Source organism: Notamacropus eugenii, chromosome 1 (genome assembly GCF_028372415.1).
Source record: "Notamacropus eugenii isolate mMacEug1 chromosome 1, mMacEug1.pri_v2, whole genome shotgun sequence".
NCBI lineage: Eukaryota > Metazoa > Chordata > Mammalia > Diprotodontia > Macropodidae > Notamacropus > Notamacropus eugenii.
In genome coordinates, this window is record NC_092872.1 from 217,674,050 (window position 1) to 217,697,181 (window position 23,132).

General features: G+C 43.7%; 1 protein-coding gene across 3 annotated transcripts in view; it reads left to right on the top strand.

The window, feature by feature from the left end:
- Positions 1 to 6,309: 6,309 nt before the first annotated feature.
- OGDHL (oxoglutarate dehydrogenase L) overlaps positions 6,310 to 23,132 on the top strand; it is a 66,387-nt gene continuing 49,564 nt past the window's right edge. Inside the window, exons 1-2 of one of the 3 annotated variants that reach the window (XM_072627392.1) lie at positions 6,310 to 6,401; positions 13,631 to 13,763. In XM_072627392.1, coding sequence (XP_072483493.1) covers positions 13,762 to 13,763 — 2 coding nt within the window. In that variant the 5' untranslated portion in view covers positions 6,310 to 6,401; positions 13,631 to 13,761. Of the gene's footprint in view, positions 6,402 to 12,552; positions 12,865 to 13,630; positions 13,764 to 23,132 lie in introns of those variants that run through there. The other 2 variants (XM_072627400.1, XM_072627405.1) reach the window with 2 other exon arrangements.

Sequence of the window (23,132 nt, forward strand, 5' to 3'; positions counted from 1 at the left end):
ATTTTGTAGGCGGTAATTGTGTTAGCTCTAGGGTGGATGCATGCCTCAAAGATGGATGGTTTCTTTCATTGAAACTGACATCGAAAAGACTGGGACCATCTAAGGGTCTGAGAGAGACTATGACAAATGTTAATAGGACATGGTGCCTAGAGAAAGTACAGAAAAGGTTTGCTTTCAGGGTAAGGAGTAGAGAAGAAAGCCTTTATATAAGAAGTGCTTTGGGATTTGGAGAGAGTTGGATTCATCCCTGAGGCCACAGCAAGTAACTGTAGCAGACTCACAGATTTTCAGAGTTGAAAGAACCCTGAGGCCATCTATTCTAATTCACATCTGTCCAGGATTCCTCAACAAGTAGGCATCCAGCTTTCATTTGAAGTTTTCTATTAAAGGATAATCTACTATTTCCTTAGGGAGTCCATCCTATTCTTGGGATCTATCAGGTGTTCAGGGAGGACTAGCACTCTGATGGGAGGGCTTTGAGCCCTTTTCAGGGCTACTCACCTACCTTTGGTGTCCATCTTTCACCCATCTCTCACCTGTGGTTCCAAGAAGCATGGCCACAGCCCAGTAAAACTGATGGACTAAACCAGGTTAAGGATAACTGACAGGCCTCAAACCTGTCAGTGGGTTAGGGCTGTATCTACCCCAAGCATGTGGAGACTTCCCTGGTGGAATGGGTAGATGAGAACAATTTGTTCCCATGACCTTGAAGGTGGATGAAGTACGTACTGTGGGACCCTTAGAGCTTGGTCAGACATAGAAGATGCCAAGGTCATTCACTGCATTCTAGGCCATCACCTCCCACTGGACTTTGATGACTATGGAAGAGAGAGTGAGACCAACAACTTTGTGCAACCTTGCCTCACTTAAATGCAAGTCAAGATATCACTCATGATGTCATTGGTGCTCTTCATAAAACAAAGGACAAGAAACAACTTTCTACTGTGGCAAAACTCAATTAGGAAGCTTTTTCCTCTCAATAGAGTCTAAGATCATATTAGGTTTTTGTGTTTGATGTGTTACAATATTGCCTTAAATTGATCTGTTAGTTTACTAAAATACTCATATCTTTTTCACACAGATTGTTGTCCAACCCACCCCCAGTCCCATATACACTCATTTCTTGAATTGATGAGGTCTATTTTTGAGCCCACGTGTGGGACTTTATGTTTATCTCTATTCAATTTTATCCTACTAGATTCACCTCATCATTCTATCATATCCAAAATCTTTTGGGTTCTGACTCTTTCATCCAATGTTTTACCACCCCCTCCCATCATTGTGTTATCAGTAAGCTCTGTAAATATGTCTCTTCTTCTTTGCCTTCATTCAAGTCATTGATAGAAATTAGGTTCATAGTATCTTCATATTGGAAAGGACCTCAGAGGTCTGATTTCTAGACCCAAAGCATGAATCCATTCCCAACAAATGAGTTTTTATGCAGCTTTTGCTTAAATACATCTAGTTAGAGGGAATTTACCACCTAACAAGGTAGGCTTTTATGCTTCTGGACAGCTCTCATTAGGAAATTTCCTTATATTAAGTCAAAATCATTCTCCCAGGAATTTTCAGTCATCTGTCCCATTTCTCCCCATCTTGGACTAATCAGAACATATACAATTTCTCTTCTACATAACAACTCTTTGAATATTTGAAAACAGACATCACACCTTCCACAAGGAAGGTGTACTGCGTGCCAGGTAGTGTGCTAAACTCTTTATAAATATCTCATTTGAAGCTCACAACAACTCTGGGAGGTAGGTGCTATTATTATCCTCACCTTAAAATTGAGGAAACTGAGGAAGAGATAGGTTAAATGACTAGCCAGGGTCACACAACTAAGAAATGTCTAAGGCTGGATTCCTGACTCCAGACCCAGTATTCTATCTACTGCACCACCTAGATCCAAGCAGCCTTTTCTTCCTCAGGACAAATATAATAAACGTTATGAGGCACTTTCCTCACAAGAATCCTGTGAGGTAGATGGCTCAAATATTATTATGCCTATTTTATGAGTGAGAAAACTGAGGACCTGCAAAGGTCAAGTGATATGCCCAAACTGATGCTGTGGCTCCTGGTGAAGCTTTCTGATTTCAAGAGTAGGGTTCTTCTCACTGTGCCACACTTTAGCTGTTGGTTAAAAGCTATAATGACATTTGTATGAGAGAAATGAAATAATCTAAACTTTTAATTGTCCCAAATGTTCTGTTTTAATCAGCAAAATTAACCTGATGCATCAATTAAATTTAGAAAGCACCATCTCATTCCCTGCAGGAGCCAACAGCAGTTGATCCATTTATTCTGTTTCCTGGGCTTTTCTCTCTCCTCTATTAGTAATAACATTTGCAGGAAAATGGAATCTTTTATTTTTTTAAACATTGAAACCTAGCCAGGCAGTTTCCTGGAGAATTTCTGGCCTATTTACATAAGAATTTATTTTTATTAAATTTTTTAAATCATATGGTCCAAATGATGACTTCTGCTCTTCTTGTCCTCTACCCTTCTCCTTACTACCAAGACAATGGGTAGATAGTAGTCCAATGCAGAGATAACACTATCAGATTTCTTCAGGTCCTCATTTACACTTAGAGTCCAGAGCTAGTTAAATGTCTTAATTTAGGTCATACAAGCTTCTAGAGTTAAGCCCTGTAGTTTCTACTTGTGAAGTGGTATCATCCCTTCTAAATGGAATGCCCTGAGGACAAAGCTGTGGTCACCATTTCCTAGTTATGGCTTTGTCTGAAAAAATGAAGCAGGATCTAAATGAAATTAGGCTTTAGTTAACTTCTTGAAAAAAATTGGGATCTGTGATTTTCATCTGCATAGGAAACTCTGACTGTCCAAAATCCCTCTGCTGATGGACACAGCAAATCAATAATAACATAGTCTTAGAGAGTTGTCTGGGGCACTGAGAGGTTAAGTGACTTGTCCAGGGTCTCACAGCTAGCAGTAACCACACTGTCAAGGGAGGACTTGAGCCAAGACTTCTATTATTTCAACGTTGATCCTCTATCCACAAGGTTAGATTTCCTTTCTTTGTTAAATAAGTGTTGAAAAATCTGAATTGCAACACTATCATAGCCTTCACAGGACTGACACTTGAAGCCATCTTTGCTTTAACACTATCAAGTTTGGAAATGAGAGGCAGTGTGGTACAGTGGACACACTCAGCAGTCAGGAAGACCTAAGGTCAATTCTGGCACTAATAGGTGTGTGAACATGGGCAAGTCATGATATCTGAGTGCCCCAGTTAATTTTCTAAGTGTGTATGTTACAGATGAATTACTGATCTGTATCTGTGGAGAGTTTCCATACCAACCGTTCCCCATAATGATGATCTTGAACAAATGTAAAAAGGACAAGAGCTGGAGGAATTGTGATTTGTTAGCTACTTCTGGGAATCTGTCTTAAATCTTCGGCTTTATTCAATAATTTCCCCAAACTCCCTGACAGGAACCATTCTTGAAAATGTTTGTAGTTGTTACCGATTCATTCTTGCTTTATCCTCTCTTATGAGTCATCTAAATGATTCCTACGCTCTCTCGAGGGGGATGGCTTTGATGAAAATCCCTTCAAGACCCATCTGCTTACTGGAGCCTGCAGGCTGAGAGAGGGCAATCTTAGTCTCAGCCCTGGAATTTACCAGTGTCTGATTCCTGTTGCTTACCCTCATAAATAATGTGGGAGTCAAGTTATCAGTGTGCAATGAACAGTCCTAATGTTCAGGTTTCTTGGATGAAAAGAATGGATAACAGCTTATATTTAAATTACTGATAGGTAGAGTATACATGAATACTTCCCATTCTACAGATGAGGGACTCATGAGAGATGCAGTGTGGCATAATGGATGGAGTACTGACCTAGGAGCTAGTTGAGTTAAATCTCAGCTGTGAGACATACTGGCTGTGTGACCCTGGACAAGCTACTTCTCAGTGCTCCACAACTTTCTAGGATAAGCTGCAGAAAAGATGCTTTCACTGGAGCTTCATGGGGACTCCCCATCCAGGAGTTCCCTATATCAGTGGAATTCTAGCTCCAGGCCCTATCCATTTATATAGGTGAGGAAACAGATTCAGACAGCTTAAGTGATTTGCCCTGGAGTCACACAGCCAAGAAATGTCCTAGATGGGATTCAAAGCTCTTTAGGGACACTGAAGACCGCCAGGAATGACATGGAAGCTTTAGCTTGCCACATTTCCTACTCTCCCAAATGTCTGGAGAATCCCTGTGCTGTTCTCTGAGTGGGTGCTGCAATGTAATTTCTGAAAATAAATAAAAATGAATCAGAGCAAACTGATTCTGGAACAAGCATGTGAAAGAAAGAGGAAGAGTCGATGGCGAATTTATGAATGAATTTCATTTGCCACTAGCAAGTATAACAAAGGATTTTTCTCTATCTCAGAGAATCATTGATTTCACTTTTCTCTCCTATCTCTCCAATCCCCACCATTGAACACTTTCATCTGAATAGAACCAGCCAACTCTCCGCTTCCCATGTGTTTTTCTACTTTTCTGAAGTTCCCATGTCAAAATTTTAAACCTGGGTTGACTTTTTAGAGCTGTTCAGGCTGTTCCTGGGCAGCTGGGTGGCACAGTGGATAGAAGGTAGGGCCTGGAGTCATGCTGATTGATTTTCTTAAGTTCAAATCTGGCCTCAGACACTTACTAGCTGTGTAACTAGCAAGTCACTTATCCCTGTTTGCCTTAGTTACCTCATCTGTAGAATGAGCTGGAGAAGGAAATGGCAAACCACTCTAGTATGTTTGCCAAGAAAACCCTAAAGGGAGTTACAAAGAGTCAGACGTGAATGAAACACAACTGAACAACAACAAAGCTTGTTTCTGACCTACTTTGTGCCTCCTTATTGGGTGCTAGGGAAGATAAACCTACTAAATGACATGCTTTAAAAAAAAAGACCTTTTACACATCTATGTCAAGAATGTATTGTATTGTACATTTCATTCTTTCCTGAAAGCCTTGAGTTTACAGTTTAATAGGCTGTTGACCTAATATTCTATCTATTGATCAAGCAATTAATTTGTCTATCTATTGATTGATCTATAGATCTGTCTATCTGTCTATTGATCAATCAATTGATCTGTCTCTCTATCCATTCAGGCTTTTCATTATTTGTTATTCAGTCATTCATTCATGTCATTCTCTTAGTGACTCCATGGACCACAACATACCACTCTCTCTCCAAGTCTGACAGTTCATGTTCCTTGTTTCCATGAAACTATTCATCTCATCCTCTACTGCCTGTTCCCTTCTCCTTTTGCCTTCAGTCTTTCCCAGCCTCAAAGTTTTTCTGTTCAAGTTCTGTCTTCTCACTATGAGGCCAAAGTATTTAAGCTTCAGCTTCTGTATTTGTCCTTCCATTGTGTGTTCATCCTTCTTTGCTGAAGAAGACCATGCCATCAGAGAAATAAAGACATGACTTGCACTTGACTTTGTTTTGAGTGAGGGAGGGCTATTCAGGTACCAGCCTCATTTCTCCTCCAGAGCCATCTGAATCCAGTGACCAGATATCCATCAGGATGACTGGAGATGACACAGGATGAGGCAATTCGGGTTAAGTGACATGAACAATCAATCAGAGAGCTAATTTCTTCGTGTAAGCACTTTTACTTTAAGGATCATAGGATTAGAGCTAGAGATGTGAAGGATGGAAAAAGTTATCTAGTCTGCTCCTCCTTCCATTTTTACTGACGAGGAAAAGGAGCCTCCTCCTTTCTACTCAATAGATTATATCCTTTTGAGGACCATGGTAGAAAACTCATCACCACAAATTTGATCACCAGGTAATGATTTTTTTTTCTTTTGACTGTAGAAATCCTTTGAAGACAAGACACAGAGGAGATGCGATCAGCACTTTCCTTAGGCTGATCCTCTGAGCCCATCTATGTAAGATCTTCCAAAGCTTGAGAGGCACCAATGAGGATGCCTCCCCTGGCAGCCTCAGCAGGTCACCACCGACCCCTCATCACCTTGAGGGTGTCGGTACCTCAAGCCCACATCCGACAGTAGGGCCAGGCGACAACGGGCCAAGCCTTCAAGGTGGTAGGGGGATAACCTTGCTAGGTCCCGGGGAAGAGGCGAAAAGTGATGTGGAGTGAGTGGAACCCAACCTCATGCCTCTTCTAAGACGTGGCTCGCAGGGAGCGCTTTGGCTCGCTGGCAACACCTGGGGATGGATTCCCTCTTGCTCCGCACAAGCCCGGGTCCATCCTGCCCTGGAGATCGCCCCCTTCCCGCCACTCTCTTCATGGAACAGGAGCGGGGCGGGCCCTCCGACGCGACCCATTGTGACGCCACGACGCCGAGAGAACCCAGAGAAGCTAGCTCTGCCGAGACCGCCGCTGCCAAGCGTTGGAGAGATTGTCAATGGCCACGTGACCCAGGTAAATTTCCCTCTCCGGACTACGCCCCCCTCCCCCCCCCCCCCCCCGTGGGCCCCCGCTCCCCCGCCCGCTCGGCCCCCGGCTCAGGCGGCCTCCCGCGCCGGGGTAGGCGGACTTTTGCCGTCACCCGAAGGTGCGGGGCGAGCCCCAGTTTGCCGCGGTGTCCGCGGCTGCTGCGCGTTAGCCGGCCTGGCGGCTCCGGGTGAGAGCCCCCGAGGTGGCCGCCTCCTCCTCCGGCCGCCCGCACGTGGGGGGCCCGAGGTGGGAGAGGGAGGGAAGGGAGCGAGGCTGGAGGTCCGGCGGCCGGAGACCAGATCGGCCAGGCGACCCCCTCCTTTCTCTGTCCCCGGCCCCCATCCGTGTGGGCACAGCGTCCGTCTCCCGCGGCTTTGGAAAGGGCACTATTTCCCCCTTGTCCGAAGGGTGACTGGGCAGCAGACGTCTCTGCGCACCCTGGGGCGAGGATGGGAGTGGGGATGCCCCTGCCCCCGGCAGGCTGCCGCGGGTGGACGGGGCGGGTTACTCTCCCACGGGCTCCTCGGCTGGGGGAGGCAAAGGGGCCCGGCCCGCCGGCCTCGAGGGGCCCTCGAGGGAGCCCGACTTTGGGAAATGCCCTTCAAGACGGGACAGAGGAGGCCTGAAGGAGGGAGAGAGTCCCGCGCATCCCCACCCCCAACTCCATCTGCCCAAAGTTTTCGTTTGGGGTGTTCCCGAGGAGGAGTTAGCGCAGGTTCTAGGTCAGGCTCTTGCAACAGGATCCCGGGAATTTATCGAGGTCACACCTGGAGGGCAAGGAAAGGCGGAGTCCTCCCTTAAAACTGAATGAGGGATTGGCCTGGGCGTTTGGAAGCTGCTAGGTCTGGATGGGGACTAAGCTGAGAAGACCCCCCCTTAACCCAAAAGAGCGAATTTCTAGCGTCATCCACTGCCTCTCCCATCGTACCCTCAGACAGTTACTTTCCACAAACACCCAGCCAGCCAGGCACTCCTCCAAGGCTAATCTTGAGCCCTGCCGCGTCCCATCCCTTCCACGTAGTAGTGATACCTTATGTCTGGCAAAGTACGACAGGGCCTTCTTGTTCTGGGTGGGAGATGCCAGGCCTCCCTCCAGCAGAATCAAGGAATCTGGAAACAGAGCAAAATGGAACTGCTTGTTTCTGGATTTGAAAAAAAAATTACTCATTTAACAGAAATCAGTGGAGCAGTGATAGGATACAAAGGAAGACAATGTCCTTGTTCTCTAAGATCTTACTGTTTAATCGAGGCAGTCATAGGTACATTTTGTCTAGATCAACCCCCTTATTTTACAGATGATACCGGAGGAGACTGTGGTTTGCCCGAGGTCACACAGGTACTAAATACTGAAAATGAGATTTGAACTCAGGTCTTCCGACTCCAATGTCAGAGTACTTTCTACTGTAGCTGCCTTCCTCCCTGAAACACTATTGACCTTCCTAAAGCTCAGTTCTGACCAAGTTTCCTGAGCCCTTCCTCTCTCCTTCATTCCCACCTTCCTTCCCTCCCTCCCATTCATTAAACTTCAATGGCTCCTTTTACCTCCCAGTTCAAATGTAACATCTTGTGGCTTTTAAAACCTTTAATAACTTGGCCCCATCCTACCGGTCTTTCCAGTCTTCTTTTGCCTTACTCACCTTCACGGTATTTTTTGATCCAGTGTCTTTGGCCTCCTGGCTATCCCTCCCATAAGACATTCCATCTTCATACTTGGGGCATTTCTACTGGCGGGCCTCCATGTTTAGAATTCTCTCCCTTTTTATCTTTTTCCTGACTTCTTGACTTTCTTCAAGTCTCACTTAAAAATCTGACCTTCTACAAGAAGTCTTTCCAGATTCACTTTAATGCCAGTGTCTTCCTTCTTGGACTCTCCACCATTTATCTTGTCTATCTCTCATTGAAACATGGTTGTTTGCACATTATCTTCTGTATGCAAGAATGTGAGCTTCTTGAGGGCAGGAGCAGTGTTTGCCCCATTTATTGTATCCTCCCCTCTCCCTTGTCCCACTTAGCATGTGCTTGGTACATAGTAGGTACTTGGTACATAGTAGGTGCTTAATAAATGCCTGTTGATTTGATTGGTCCACCTTGTATAATATTGCACTCTTGCTATCCCCCTATTCACAAACCCTGTTTGACAATAAACTTTATTTTTAAGCAAGCAATGAATGTTATTTTATGTTCTTTAAGACTCTTCACTATCATTACCCCAAGACATACTTCTTAAGCTTTGTTATACAAACACTCCAGGCAAACCCAGATCTTTACTGCCTGAGCACATGCCTTCCATATCCCTGCATTGATAAGTTTGCTTTTAAATCCCCTCTCCTGGAAGCCCCTCCTCTCTCCAGCCAGATCGAACCCTCTTTCTCCTTTTCATGGCCCCTTCCCAGACCTCTCAAATTCACATGGAATTCTTCTCACCAAACTCATAGTTTATTCATGAGAGGAAAGAGTAAATAAAATAGTATCTACCGTGTTAAAAAGTCATCAAAAGTACACCAAAGTCTAACTAGTATATTTTGAATGGTTGGATCACTTACTAAATTTTCTTCATTTAACTATATACTTAACCAAGTTCTCAGTCTTCACATGTCTCCAGGCTCTAGAAATATATCCTGAAGACCTGCTCCCTCATGGACCAAACCTGGACAATTCTTTGATGACTGTATGTAGTCTTCTCATTTTAATTTTAATTTTGTGTTTTTTTTTAATTTGAAGTTTTACTGATACTTTCTTGCTTTACCATCATTTCCTGTTAGGTATTACCCACATTTTCCCTGCCTGTGGCATTGTAACAAAGAAAAACTAATTAACCATTAGCAACAATTAATATTCATTGGTTTCTATCTTCCACTCCAGCAGCTGGGTAGGGGGAAACATGTTTCTTTCATCATTTGTCTTCCAGAATTAATAGTTCAGTCATTTCAGTCATGTCTGACTCTTCATGACCTCATTGGAGGTTTTCTTGGTGGAGATGCTGGAGTGATTTTGCCATTCCCTCCAGCTCATTTTATAGATGATGAAACTGAGGCAAGCAGAGCTAAGTGACTTGCCCAGGGTCACACAGCTAGTAAGTGTGTGAGACTGGATTTGATCTCAGGACTGACTTCAGGCCTGGTACTCTAATCCACTGTGCTTCCTTTGGCTGCCCCTAGAACTAATATTGGTCAATGTATTTAATCTGGGTTCAGTTTGCCTAATAACATGGTTTTCATCTGCAATATTATAGTCATCGTGTATATCGTCTGTCCCCTTGGTTTTGCTTTCTTTGCTCTGTATCAGTTCATACAATGCCTCCAGCATTTTGCTGAATTCCTCATATTCTTTGTTTCTGACAGCACATTATACTTGGATATCATAATTTGTTCAGCTTTCCTACTCTTCTCACTTGAAATATTTCATTCCTAAAGTTACTTCCTCTCTGGCCCTCCACCTTTATATGCCTCTAATTTTTTGAGAATTACAGTCTGTTAATATACTTGTCTTGGGTCTTGAAAGAGCATCCGCAACCAAAGTCTGTGAGACATCCTGAATTCCCAAGGATTCTCTCTGGGTTTGGCCAGTCAGCTGAGGAATAAGCTTAATTTCAATTTAACCCAGTCAGAGCAGCTAAGTAGCTCAGTGGATAGAGTGCCAGGCTTGGAGTCAGGAAGACCTAAGTTTAAATCCAACCTCAGACACTTACTGTCTGACTCTGGGCAAGTCACTTAAGCCTGTTTGCCTCAGTTTCCTCATCTGTAAAATGAGCTGGAGAAGGAAATGGCAAACCACTCCAGTATCTCTGCCAAGAAAACCCCAAAAGGGGTCACAGTTGGACATAACTGAAAACAACTGAACAACAACAAACACTTTGAATATCTCCTAATGCCTAGCATAGTGCTGAACACACAGTAGGCCCTTAATAAATATTTTTTGAATTGAGAATCAATAAACATTCATTAAGCCTCTGCTGTGTCCTAGGCATTGTACTAAGCACTGGGGATAGACAAAGAAGCAAAAGATAGCCCCTGTCCTCAAGACGCTTACAGAACTGATTACAATCTAATTGAGATGGTAAGGGGGAATAAAGGAATCCTTCATGAATTTATATGTCATCTTTAGGATCCATTTCCATATCCATTCTCTCATTTTGTCTCGGAAAAATTCCTATGGTAGATTCTATATTAACACTACCCCTCTTTTCCATTTATTCAGGCCCTGTTATCTTAAGCATGGACTTCTAAATTGCATCCACCATTTTCTTTCTTTAGGCTAACCAACAAGTCAATAAGGAGGTTCCTTGGGGTAGTACAGAGAATCACCTCTAGGAACTCCCTGCTCCTAGTTACCTTGGGAAAGTCACTTAATTTCTCTCTAAAATAGTGGGGGAGTGAGTGGGAATAGATGGCTTCTAAGGTCCCTTCTTGAGCTAAGTCCATGATCCCATGACCCTTGGATACCAGTCTAGTTGCACAGACAGACCATTTATGTGAATATTTGACTAGTCAGACAAGGCTTTGATAGGTGACAAATGAGTGGCCCAGAGGTCAAGTACTGTGGGAGTTCTGAGGAGGCAGTCACTATGGAGGTAATGGCAGCATTTTAAGACTTGTAAAGATTTCTGGGATCAAATTCTACCTTTGACACTTACGGAAAAGCACAAGGGATAGAGACTGGACCTAGGATTTCAATGTCATAAGAAAGTTTCTGGATGAGGAATCTCCATTCTTCAATGCAAGTCCCTACCTTCTTTGCCTAGAGCCCTGGAAACTTACACAAATTGCTCACAATGTCAAGTTGGGATACGTTCGAGTTGGGGATTGAACCCAGGGAAGACCCAGGTCAACTCAAGGTTGAGTTTCTATACCACTAGTGTCAAACTCAAATAGAAAGATCCCTGCAGCTCCGTATTGACTTAGAAAACCATGTATGATCATTATCTATGTTGTATTATATTTTTATTTATTTTCAATGTTTTCCAATTACATTTGGCCATGATTTTGACACCTCTGTTCCAACACTAGTTGTTCAATGACTTGGCCATGGTCACTGAACCTCAATTTTCCCATCTGTAAAATGGGGATGATAATGCCTGTACTGATTAGTGAGATCCCATAAGTGAAGAGCTTTGCAAACCTTAAAATGCTAATTGTTATTAATCTTATGATGAGGGAAAGAACTCAAAACTAACAATAAAATACAATTGAATTTTTAGAAAACCTGTAAAGTAGGTTTCTCATTTTACAAATGAGAAAACTAATGGCCATAGAGGTTAAGTAATTTGTTCAGGATTACAAAGCTAGAAGGATTTGAACCCCATTATCTGAGTCCGGCATTCTCTTTTATACCCTTGCTGCCTCTAAAGCAAAAGAAAGCTTTGGGGAAGTAGGAAGTGATCAGCATTTCCAAGGCAGGCCAGAATGGGCAATGGATAGTACACCGGCCCTACGTTCTGGGAGGACCCGAATTCAAATGTGGCCTCAGACACTTACTAGCGGTATGGCCCTGGGCAAGTCACTTAACTCTGATGTCCTCAAAAATCAAATTAAATTGTAATCTGGCATGCTCTTCTTGGACCTATCCCCACAGACCAATTAAGCGAGTTGGGGGCCTTTGGCTAAGGTCTTCTTATCTATAGACCACATCTAGAGGAAACTTTGACATCTGACACGTTTCTGTTATTGCCAGGAAGGAAGCTAGGACTGATGGATTGCTGATTGGGCAGTTCCACCCAGTTGTCCCTAATGACAGCAAGGAACAGGCAAAGCTAATGATGCCTTTCAAACTCTATCTGTCTGTCTCTCTGTTTTTCTCTCCCCCTCATTTCCGGCCCTTCCCTCTTTCCTCTTCTGTCTCTCCCTATCTGTTTTTATCTCTCTCATTCTTCTCTTCCTCTCTATCCCCATGTTCCAAAGGCCTTTTAAAATTAGAGCCAGAGCAGAGTCCTGGAGGGGAGCCAGACCTTGTGAAGGCTAGAGCTTGTGGCTGGGTACACAGTCTCCTGCTGAGTTCCGTGAAGGTGAATGCCCCAAATCGTGTGAGTCCTTGGTTAGTCTGCAGGTGCCAGCTGAGGTCACTCCCTGGTTGATGTGTTTTCAAAACAAAATGTTCTCACAGCTGGCATTTATGGGATGGTGGTAGTCAACTCTTTCCTGAGCTCAGAGATCTATCCTCTGATTCTCCCAGAGCTTGGGGAGCTGCTTTTGACTGATCAGGTTGATATTTCAGCTGGATTTTCCTTGGCTGTGGTTGGGATGCTTAGATCCCAGCCCTGGGCCATGATTCTTATTAAGGGGAATTTTTAGAACTTCTGAGTGTTGAGGCTTTTGTGACCCCAGAGCAAGTCCTTAGTGTGAGGTCTAGAGTTCAGCTGACTAGGATGATGCTTACCCCTGTTATTTGAATGACATTATGTATTCTTCAAACTGCTTTTATATCCATGCTCTCCTAAGATCTGTCATGTGAGGTAGGTATTATAATCCCCATTTTCCAGATGAGGAAACTGAGGCCCACAGAACTCTGGAGAATAATTTTTTCTTTAGAAAGTTTGAGTATTAGCTGTACTGTTAGCTGTACAGTATTAGCTGGGTCTCTTCTGATTCTGGACAGTTAGTGACAGAGTCAAGTCTAGAACCCAGATCTTCTGGCTTCAACATTATTTCCTCCTTCACTCACCATAGAGCTATTTGGCTTCTTTTCTGTTGGTTGCCTTTTTATACACATGTTCTCTGCCCAACCCTACAGCAAGTTCTGTGAAGGTAGGATTTGTGTCTTATACTCTCTGCCTCCTGTAGTGCTAGGCATGTACTAGCAAGTGCTCGGTGAATGAATGGGTGAGTTCATCGTTGCGCTGGTGCAGGAAAGATATGCCGCACTGGTGTGTGTGTGTGTGTGTGTGTGTGTGTGTGTGTGTGTGTGTGTGTGTGTGTGTGTGTGTGTGTGTGTGTGTGTGTGTGTATGTATATGTATGTACACACGTTTTTGAGGGGGAGGCATTAGAGTGATAAAGCCTGAGCTGAAGAGCTGCTTATGTTAAGGAAAATGTGTGTGTGTGTGTGTGTGTGTGTGTGTGTGTGTGTGTGGCGCACTTAGAAGCCACCAAAGAGAGGATTTGGCATCCAGGGGATTGAATGGCCTCCTTCCCGGAGTGTGCCCTGGCTCCTGGCCCAGTAACTCAGTCTCGTTCATCTCAGGCTCTCATTTACTCTGGTCTTTCCTTCCCTTTTGTCCAGACGGGCCATCCAGCACTATTCAGATCTCATTCTGCCCTGCATGAGAAGACATTCCTCTCAGTTCCCAGGGGATCCAGGACCCTGGAGTCTGGCCCTCTTGACCCCTGAGCTTTTGACCGCTGCTCAGCCTCATGTAAGTAGGGAGATCACAAAGGACCCTTTCCTGTCCTCTGCCATTCCCTCCCAAGTCCCATCCTTCCCCGAATTGGTCTTCATGAGGGCACTCAACCTTTAGTTCTGATGATCAACCCTTTTCCTGCGTACCGGTTTGGGCAGGAGCTGGGTGGGATCACATGTCTCAGCCACTGTCCACGGGAAAAGCAAGATCCCAGTGAATTAGTGAACATCTCAGCATCTGAGCCAAAGGATAAAGAGGGAACACTCCCAGAGATGCATGGGCATGGAAACCCTAGTCTAAGGGATCAAATGAGCAGGCAGAGATGGTAACTAAGGGAGAAATAAGAAGCAGGACCCAGAATGGGAGGCACTGGTTCTTAGGAACATGGGACTTGAGAGTTGAATGAACCTTTAGATGTAGTCTGACCCTCTCATTTTACAGGTGAGGAAACTGAGGCACTAAGAAGTTAAGTGATTTGCCCAGAGTCACAAAGACAAAAAGTGACAGAGGTGATTTTTGAACCCATTCAGTCATTCATCCATTCATTAAATGTCTATTATGTACCAGGTCCTGGGACACTGGATCAGGCTTCTGACTCCAAATCTAGTGGTCTTTCCATTGGACCACATTACTTCTTATGCAGTTCCTACTCTGTGCAGTCTTATATTGTGCCATAGAGACATATAAAGATAAATACAAGATCCCTGTTCCTCAAACTGCTTATAGTCTGGCTTGTTCAGGAAGGCGATAGATTAGAGCAAAGCAGGGCTGGGGTAGGAAAGGAAAAGAGTAGAAGTAAAGGAAACCCTCTGCTATCAAAGCAATGATTTCCAAAGGGATAGCTTGACAGTAGAATAGAAACTCCTTGAGGTCAAGGGAAGGTTCATTTTTGTTTGTGTATCCTCAGCACTTAGTACTATGTCTTGTATAGAGTAAGTACCTAATAAATACATGTGAAGTTGAACTGGTGCTTTTCTCCCAAAGCTATCCATCATGCTGGGAGGGTGTGAGGATTGCAACCAAGGCCTTCCCAGTCCCCCCTTTCTCTGGGTTCATAGTGTGTCTTCTCTGGAGGTGTTATTGAAGGAATCCACAAATCATATAGCACGTTGGATTCCCTGTCTGCTGCGCTCAGGGGTTGGAGTCCCACCAACTGTTACGGAATAAACTGTATTTCAGGACACAAAGACATCAGCTTTTCCCAAGGATGATATCCTTGTCCTCTAACTGAAAGCATTATTAATTTCCCATGTTGTGGATCTGTATCCGGGGAGGTCCTGTTTGTTAGGACATCCTGCAAAAAATTTACAGAGTAGACATGTGACACAAATACTTATTGCATTTGTGTATTTTAAGGTGACTGGGGTGGGGGGCCATAGCACATAGAGCTCTGGACCTGAAGTCAGAAAGACTCATCTTCCAGAGTTCAAGTTTAGCCCAAGACACTAACCGTGTGACCCTGGGCAAGTCACTTAATCCTGTTTGCCTCAGTTTTCTCATCTGTCAAATGAGCTAGAGAAGGAAATGGCAAACCACTCCACTGTTTTTGCCAAGAAAACCCCAAATGGGGTCATGAAGAGTAAGACATGACTGAAAAAAACTAAATAACAAATTTGTGTTATTTAACTTTTAAAGGAAAATGCAGTTGAAGGGTTGAGCCTGAGCTGGCACTAGGGGTGGTCAAGATAGGTAGCCACCTCATGGCACCACAATCAAAGGGATGCAACAGGAATATTTTTTAAAAATATTACTTTGTTTCTTAAAAAATAAATGTATATATCTTTTAAAGGTTAAACATTTCACTCTCTATGGCCTGTAGGAATTTATTCTATGATAAAGTCACAAGGGGCTTGAAAATTTCAAACCTTGTCTTGACTCTAGGAAAAATGTAAAAGATGGGTTAACTCTGTAAATACACTGCCTTCCAGATGGTAGAGGCTCAGAAAATCTCTTTTTTGGGTAATACAAGACAATTGTTAGTCCTTAGGGCTTCATTGACAATGTTTAGTTTTCTTGTGAATAGAACCTCTCAGGGTTTATCTGTAGAAAAGAGAAAACACCCACTCCTACTATTTAGTATAATTCAAGGAGCACTTATTAAGCATATACTGTATGCTGAGCTCTATCTGAGTGACCCTTGATGAACTGGAAAGGGCTTTCTTGGGACTCCCTTTTCTTCTTCAGACTTGTCTATACCTAATTTCATGAATACAGGTAATTAATAGTGAAGTGGTGTTAGCATTAGACCTGGAGTCAGGAGGGCCTGGATTTAAGTCCTGACTCAGATTTATGTGACTCTGGACAAGTCAGTTCTGCATTCTGTGATCTTGGGACAGGGAAGATGGAGATGACATGGACAGAGACGAGGTGGGAATGAGGATGATGAGGAGACAGCTGAGAAGAGAGTCGAGCTCCAGCAGCATAGTGCTGTATTCTGCATTTGCCTTCTTTGACATTTTTGTGTAGAGCCTATATCTCTGGTCCTTTGACTTAGGACTGTAACCATTATATTGCTTGGGAGCCCATAGCCTAGCTGTAGTACCTGTTCCTATCTCCCCTCTCAGCCCCCAGTTCTTTAAGTTTATGTGTGCCTCAGAAATAATCATGGGGCTCTCTCCACTAATTTGAGACAGACTATAGTCTGTCTTTAACATCTCCTGAGATGTTCTCCATTATGGATTCTCTATCCCTCCACTAGCCCTGGACATTTTTCTTAGATTTTCTCAATTGATAGCACATGTGTCAAAAACCTTCCTCTTTGTTTCCCTTTCCCTGGGGGTGGAATTGGGAGTGGTAGGTCCCTGTCTAGATCTCCAGGGTCATGTGGGATAGGGAAATGCAGAGCTAGCTCTGAGTTCAGCTGTCCAGGTTGAGGCACAAGATTTGTTTTCTCATCTAAATAGATGAGGTTGTGCAAGCGAGGTGCCAGGTCTTACAGTGGCAGGGTCCCCTTCCAAATCCTGGAATCAAAAATTGCCCACTCAGCTCTCTAATTATTAACCCTGTTGGATTTGGAAAGTCCTGGGAGGGTGTGAGCCTAGAGCTGGGCAGAGCTGCTGACTGTAAGTGGATATTCATCCAGACCTACCCCTGGGGTTTCCTTGGTAACAAATTGTAAAGCAGGGCTGAAGGAATCTTACCCTGGAGGTCTGTTGTGGGAAGGGCCCCAAAGGTGTCATTGTGCTTCTTTGTTTAAAGCACCAAACTCATGAGCTTCTGGAAGGATTCTGTGGGCCCAGTGTCTGACTGGGTTGTCTGTAGGGATGAGCACAAAGTCAATAGTTAACCCAGTGCAAGCAGGACAATGGGGTGCGTGTCTGTTTGTGCAACATTATTGAAACAATCAACCAGGAGTCAGTGACATCTTGGTGCCAACTACCCTCTACAGTCGTCATTTCCTATCATTATTTATTCCTGTTGCTGTGCTCTGGGCACTGGGTGGGGGTGAGATGGGGGTGCCCAGGCTACCCTGGGTCTGCAAGCTCTCCTCCTTACCTCGGAGCTTAGAATCACTAACTTCCCAGAAACCCATCCGAATTCCTTCTCCCCTGTACCAGTGACTGGATTCACTTTCTAGGTATTTTTATTCAGACAGAGTTTAGTGTTGTTTCCTCAAGTAAGGAAAAGTATAAGCAAGTATAAACTTTCTTTTTTTGTCTTTGCCTCTCCAAACCTAGCTTTTGTAGGCACGTAACGTATGCTTATTCATTGACTGATAAGAAAATTAATGAGTCCCTTGAGGACTGGAATTCTACATTACAACCTAATTAGGGAGAAGGGACACATGATCCACTCCCTACCCCCTTTTAAAGTAAGAATGGCCAGATAATGGATAAAAGCCCAAAATTCAGTAGAAGTTCCTGCCATCTGATCCATTGACCCACTTTCTATCCTTATCTCTGCAATTTCCCAACCTAGGTCCCATGTTCTTAGGGATTTTTTTTAAAGTCACCTGGCTGTAGAAAATCTGGAAAATCAGCCTACTAGATCTACCACAAATTTCCATTTTATAGACTTAACTGGGATCACATAATTGCCCAGGAATCCTTTTGTCTACCTCCTATTGACCCCTCCCTCTCAGGTTACTCAGGCAGACTGTTCTAAACCTCACCTCATACCACTGTTGAGGTTTGGGTGTGGGGACCCCAAAGTACCTACACACTGGGTGCTGCTCGAATGAATTCCATACAAACCTTCTTAAAGCCAAAGAAAAACAAAGTTTATTTGCCATACTGGGTTGATTCTTAAAGAGTCTAAGCATTTGTGACACTTGTATTCACAAGCTGGCCAGATAGGCTCTCAGCTAGCCAGGAGCTGGATTGAATCTGAGCGCCTTCATGGAGGCGAGATGGAACTTAAATACAGAAAAAGACTGAGGGAAGAATCACGGTGTCACCAAGTAGTCTGGGATACTAGGGATGGTCTTCATAGAGGAGGTCAACCTGGAATGTAAATCAAACCCAGGGAGGATCCTGATGGGAGTGGCCAGTAGTCCAGACTATCTGTCTTGAGGCAACTTGGACCTCAAGAGAATGCTAAGAAGTGGCCAGTGATAGGATCGAAGGGAGAAATAGCAAAAGAATGCTAAATCAAATAAGGGGAATCCAAGGAGCCCCCAAGGCCCGACTTTGGGGGGGGGCATTCATGCAAATGGGACAAAAACCCTCCCAATCCAAAGGAAAAAGCTTGGGCTGGTACCCCATCACCACCAGTTGGGCTTCTATCCCCAGAGGCTGAAGCCATCCATCCTGAGCTGGCTCACTTCCCCTTCTTCAGTCTTCTCTCATCCCCCATTCTGCCCTTCTGTCTCAAAGGGTGAAGTCACCATCTTTCTTTCCAAGGCTAATACTCTCATTTGTGTGTGTCCTTCAGCTCATCGCTTCTTGTGGGCTCTAGGACTTTGTTCCATAACAAATATTTCTAAGGTGCCTACTCTTTGCGAGGTCCTGTGCTAGCTCCTGAGGCTGCAGAGATGAAAACAGAACGAAATCTGTCTGCCCCCTAAGAACGTATATTCTATTAGGGGATGAGACATATAAACAGATACGCGAGTTTGTATATAAGGAAGGACAGAGTTCTAACGACTCCCAGGGGATCATGAAAAACTTCCTGGAGGAGGTGGCTCTTCAGCTGGGCTTTGAAGGGAGCTGAGAATTCTAAGAAGTGGAGGATCTACATTCCAGATGTGGGTCAGCCTGCATGAAAGGTTGGAGATGGGAGAGGAGCATGGAGGAAGGTAATTTAACTGAAGGATAGAATGTGAGATATGTGGAAGGGAATGAAGTGAAATAAGTATGCCTTGCTCAGCTCAAGGTAGTTTGTGAGGGTTGTAAATTCCAGGTGGTGGAGTTTGTCTTTTATTCTAGAGGTAATAGGGCCTGAAGATTCTTGAGTGACATAGACAGATCTTTAGGAAGCTTTAGGAAGATTTTTTGGTAGCTGTGTGGAGTGTGGATTAGAGAGGAAGCAGGGGTTCCCAACTCTTTGTTTGTCTTGAACCCCTCTGGCAGTCTGGGAAGCCTTTGGACCCCTTCTCAGAATGTTTTTAAATGTATAAAATAAAATGTGTATGATTACAAAGGAAACCAGTTGTTGTTGTTGTGTTTGCCCTTTGTTCTTGAAGAGGACCTTGACATCAAGAGGATGACATGACTTGCAGTTGGCTTTGCTTTGACTGAGGGAGGTCTGTGAAACCTCACTTTCTCCTCCTGAGCCATCTGGGTCCAGTGGCCTGATAATGGTTTTATATATACATACATTCATATATACATATATACATATATATGTATATATAGTTATCTATCTGCATATCTACATATGTATGTGTGTGTGTACACCACCCCAGGTTAAGAATCTCTGGACTAGAGAGGGAGAGTGACCCATGAGGTAGCTACTGCCAGAGTCCACAAGAAAAGTTAGGAAGGACCTGGACTAGAGTTGCCATGGCTATAGGGAGAAAGTAGTGGAGAGGGGGAGTGGATCCATTGATCATCTTTCCTCTCTCTTTTGTCTTTGCCCTTCATACTGGCTTCTCTTCTCTGCTACAAACACAGTGTAGTGCATATAATAAGTGCTCAAGAAATTCTTGTTGAATGAAATTGTGAATTGAAGTGCTTACTTCCCTAAAAATGAAAAATCCCTTGATTTTCTGCAGATTGCTGGTGCTCTTGATTCTGTTGCCTCCTTAGACTATAGCCTTGTTTTTCTCTTCCTCTTCATAGTCAGACCTTTAGAAATAGTGTTTAATGTATTAATTTCCTCAGTGCTCAGCATTCTGGTTTCTGTCCTCACCTTCCTATTGAAAACTCTTTGTCGAAGGTCACGTAGTCACCAAACCCAGTGTCTGTGGTGGAAAGAGCTTTGGTTATGGAGTCAAGAGGATCCAGGCTCTGTCTGCTCCACCTCTGACACCTACTCTGTGATCTTGGTCGTCACTTAACTTCCCTTGGCCTCATCTGTAAAATGGGTAGAGAGGAGGAGTGGGGTTTGGATCAGATGGCCTCTGAGATCTCTTCCACCTATAATTACATAATCCTATGGCCTTGAAAGTCATTTGGAGCAATTTATATGTATCATCCCCTCACCTGGCAAGTAGTCATTTAGAATTTGCTAGAAGATATCCAGGAAGGGGGAATCTACTACTTTCCTTGGGCAACTCATTCCTCCCTTGGAGTGCTCTAGTCACTGGGGAATTCTTGCCATCAAGCTTAAATTTTCCCCTTTGTAACTTTCATTCACTGTTCCTAGTTCTGCCTTCCTGGGCAAATCTATTAGTCGTTCATATGACAGTCTTTCTAATACAGGAAGGCACAGCTACCATGTCTACCCTAGGCAGACACAGAGATATAGTTATCTATCTACACATCTACATACATATATGTGTGTGTGTACATATGTATGTACATGTGTGTGCATGTGTGTGTGTGTATACACCAAGGAAGTCTAGGCAAACATCTCTACCCAGTTCTTTTGACCATTCTTTATATGGCATAGTTTCTAGTGCTCCCTACATCTTGGTCATTGCACTCTACACATTCTCTCATTGAACAACGTTCTTCCTAGGAGATGAACACAGTCAAGTGTGGTTTGACTAGGGCAGAGTAAAGATGAGTTATCACTTCCCGTATTCTTCATTTCTCTCAATGGACAAATTTACTGTAACCTCTTTGGTTACCATGTCACACTGTTAACTCATGTTGAGTTAGCTCTCTGTTAATCCCTCCCCACTCCTCACCCCCTTCAGTTCTTATTCCACTATCTTATATTTGTAAAGTTTGTTTTTTCTTAACCTCCTAAGTGTAGGAACTTACATTTATCTCTGTTGAATTTCCTCTTATTAAATTTGGCCCACTGTCCTAGCCTTTTGGGATTTTTTGAATCCTGTCCATGTCAATCAGTTTGTTAGTTTCAAGCGTGATGTCATCTGCAGATTTGATTAGTATGCCATCTAGGTCTTCATCTGTCACTAATAAAAATGTAGAAATAGCATAGGGCCAAGGACAGATTGCTGAGGTTTTCTCCCACATGCCTTCCTCCAAGTTGACATGGTGGATAAAATCCTCATTAACTTTTGTCTAGACTGGCTGGAGTCTCCTAGATTTTCTCTGTGTCTAGGCTCTGCCTTGTCCAGTCCATCCTTTGTATTGCCACCATAGTAATCTTCTTAATGTATGACTGGAGTCAGAATGCACCCTTGCTCAAAAACCTTCAGAGGCTTCCTACAGGCTTAATAAAAACAAAAGCCAGAAACAACTTATCACAGTACTCAAGGACCTTCATGGTGTGACTCCCTTCCTGCCTAATTTTGTACTTCTCTCCACACACCCTGCATTTCAGTTAATTTTTGAAGAGCTTTCATAAGATATAGCAAGAACAGAAATTACAAACATAGTCTCCCTTAACAATGGTCACATTCTCAGTCCCAACCCAGGGAAAGTAGACTCAAGTTTAAAGCATTTTTTGCTCATCTCCCTTTTGGTGGCCTAGCCAGGGACCATTGTCACTCCCTGGCTGGTGGAACTCAGCATCTGGGCTGCAGGGTGAGGCCAGTACTGGACTGGGCCCCCAGTTGCTCCTCAGCTCTGCTGGCAGACCAGGATCAGCTAGCATTAACTGCTCTTTTGAACTTTCAAAGCTCAAGGCCATGGCCTAGTCCATTCCATCTCTAAAAATCCTTCATCCATGGCAGGAGAAAAACAAAAAAAGAGTTACGTCAGGGAAAGAAACAACCCCAGAGTCATGTACTCATTGCTTTCTTATTAATCTGAGTGGGGAAAGAGATACCTGGTGCCCCATCTCTCAGCAGTAGCAGGGCCAGTACTCGTGACTCCATGCTGGATTTGGGTGAGAAGCCTAAGGCGTCCCCTTCCTAGAGGAGCAATGGGGCTTGTCTTTCTCAATCATCATTAGGGAAAGAAAAAAGAGCTGTTCTAATTACATTAAGGTACTAGCAATTCCACAGTCTCATCTTATTCCCTTTTGCTTGTATTGTTGCTGTGCAGTTGTTTCCATCATGTCTGACTCCTTATGACCCCATTTGGGGTCTTCTTGGCAAAGATACTGGATTGGTTTGCCATTTCCTTCTCTGGGTCATTCTGTAGTTGAGAAAACTGAGACACACATATCTGATTCTTTGTGGTTTTCTTGGCAAAGATACTGGAATGGTTTGCCATCTCCAGATCGTTTTACAGATGAGGAAACTGAGGCAAACAGGGTTAAGTGACTTGCCCAGGGTTACACAGCTGAGAAGTGTTTGAGGCTGGATATTTTTATGTACAGTGTCCTCGATCTCTGGAATGGACTCCTTTTACATTGCCAACTGTCGCAGTCTTCTCTTCCTATAAGGCAAAGCTTGGGTATTATCTCATGGTGTCTTACAAATCTAATCTAAATGGCTTTAATCTGAAAAAGGGAGAAGGAAGAAAACTGCCTTTATACATCTACTTTATACTAGTTAAAATACCCAGAAGTTCACAGGAGACAAAGTAGGGGAAAGAACCTAGGAGTGAAACCCAATGGCTTCAAACATCTGCTTAAAGTTCAAGCAATAAGGAAGGGGAGTTTTAGACATTCTAAAGCAAGGAGGCACATTTGACTGCCTCCATAGGTATCACTGAGATTTGATGGGATCCCATCTATTACTAGCCTGGGACTCCGTAGAAGTAGACCATGCAGCCAGATCGTGGCTCTTTCTGACTATGGCCTCATTCAAGAGAGATAAGAATAGGGGTGGGTCATCATGGTGGTGGAGAGTGTAAAAGATTCCCAGAAGGAGAAATACAGGGTGTCTTCAAAGTCTTATTGCACCCTGAGTTTGAATAGCTTGAAGTGGTTTTGTTATTCGAATGTACTATAAACCCTAGTTCTGGCAGGAAGAGGAAACGA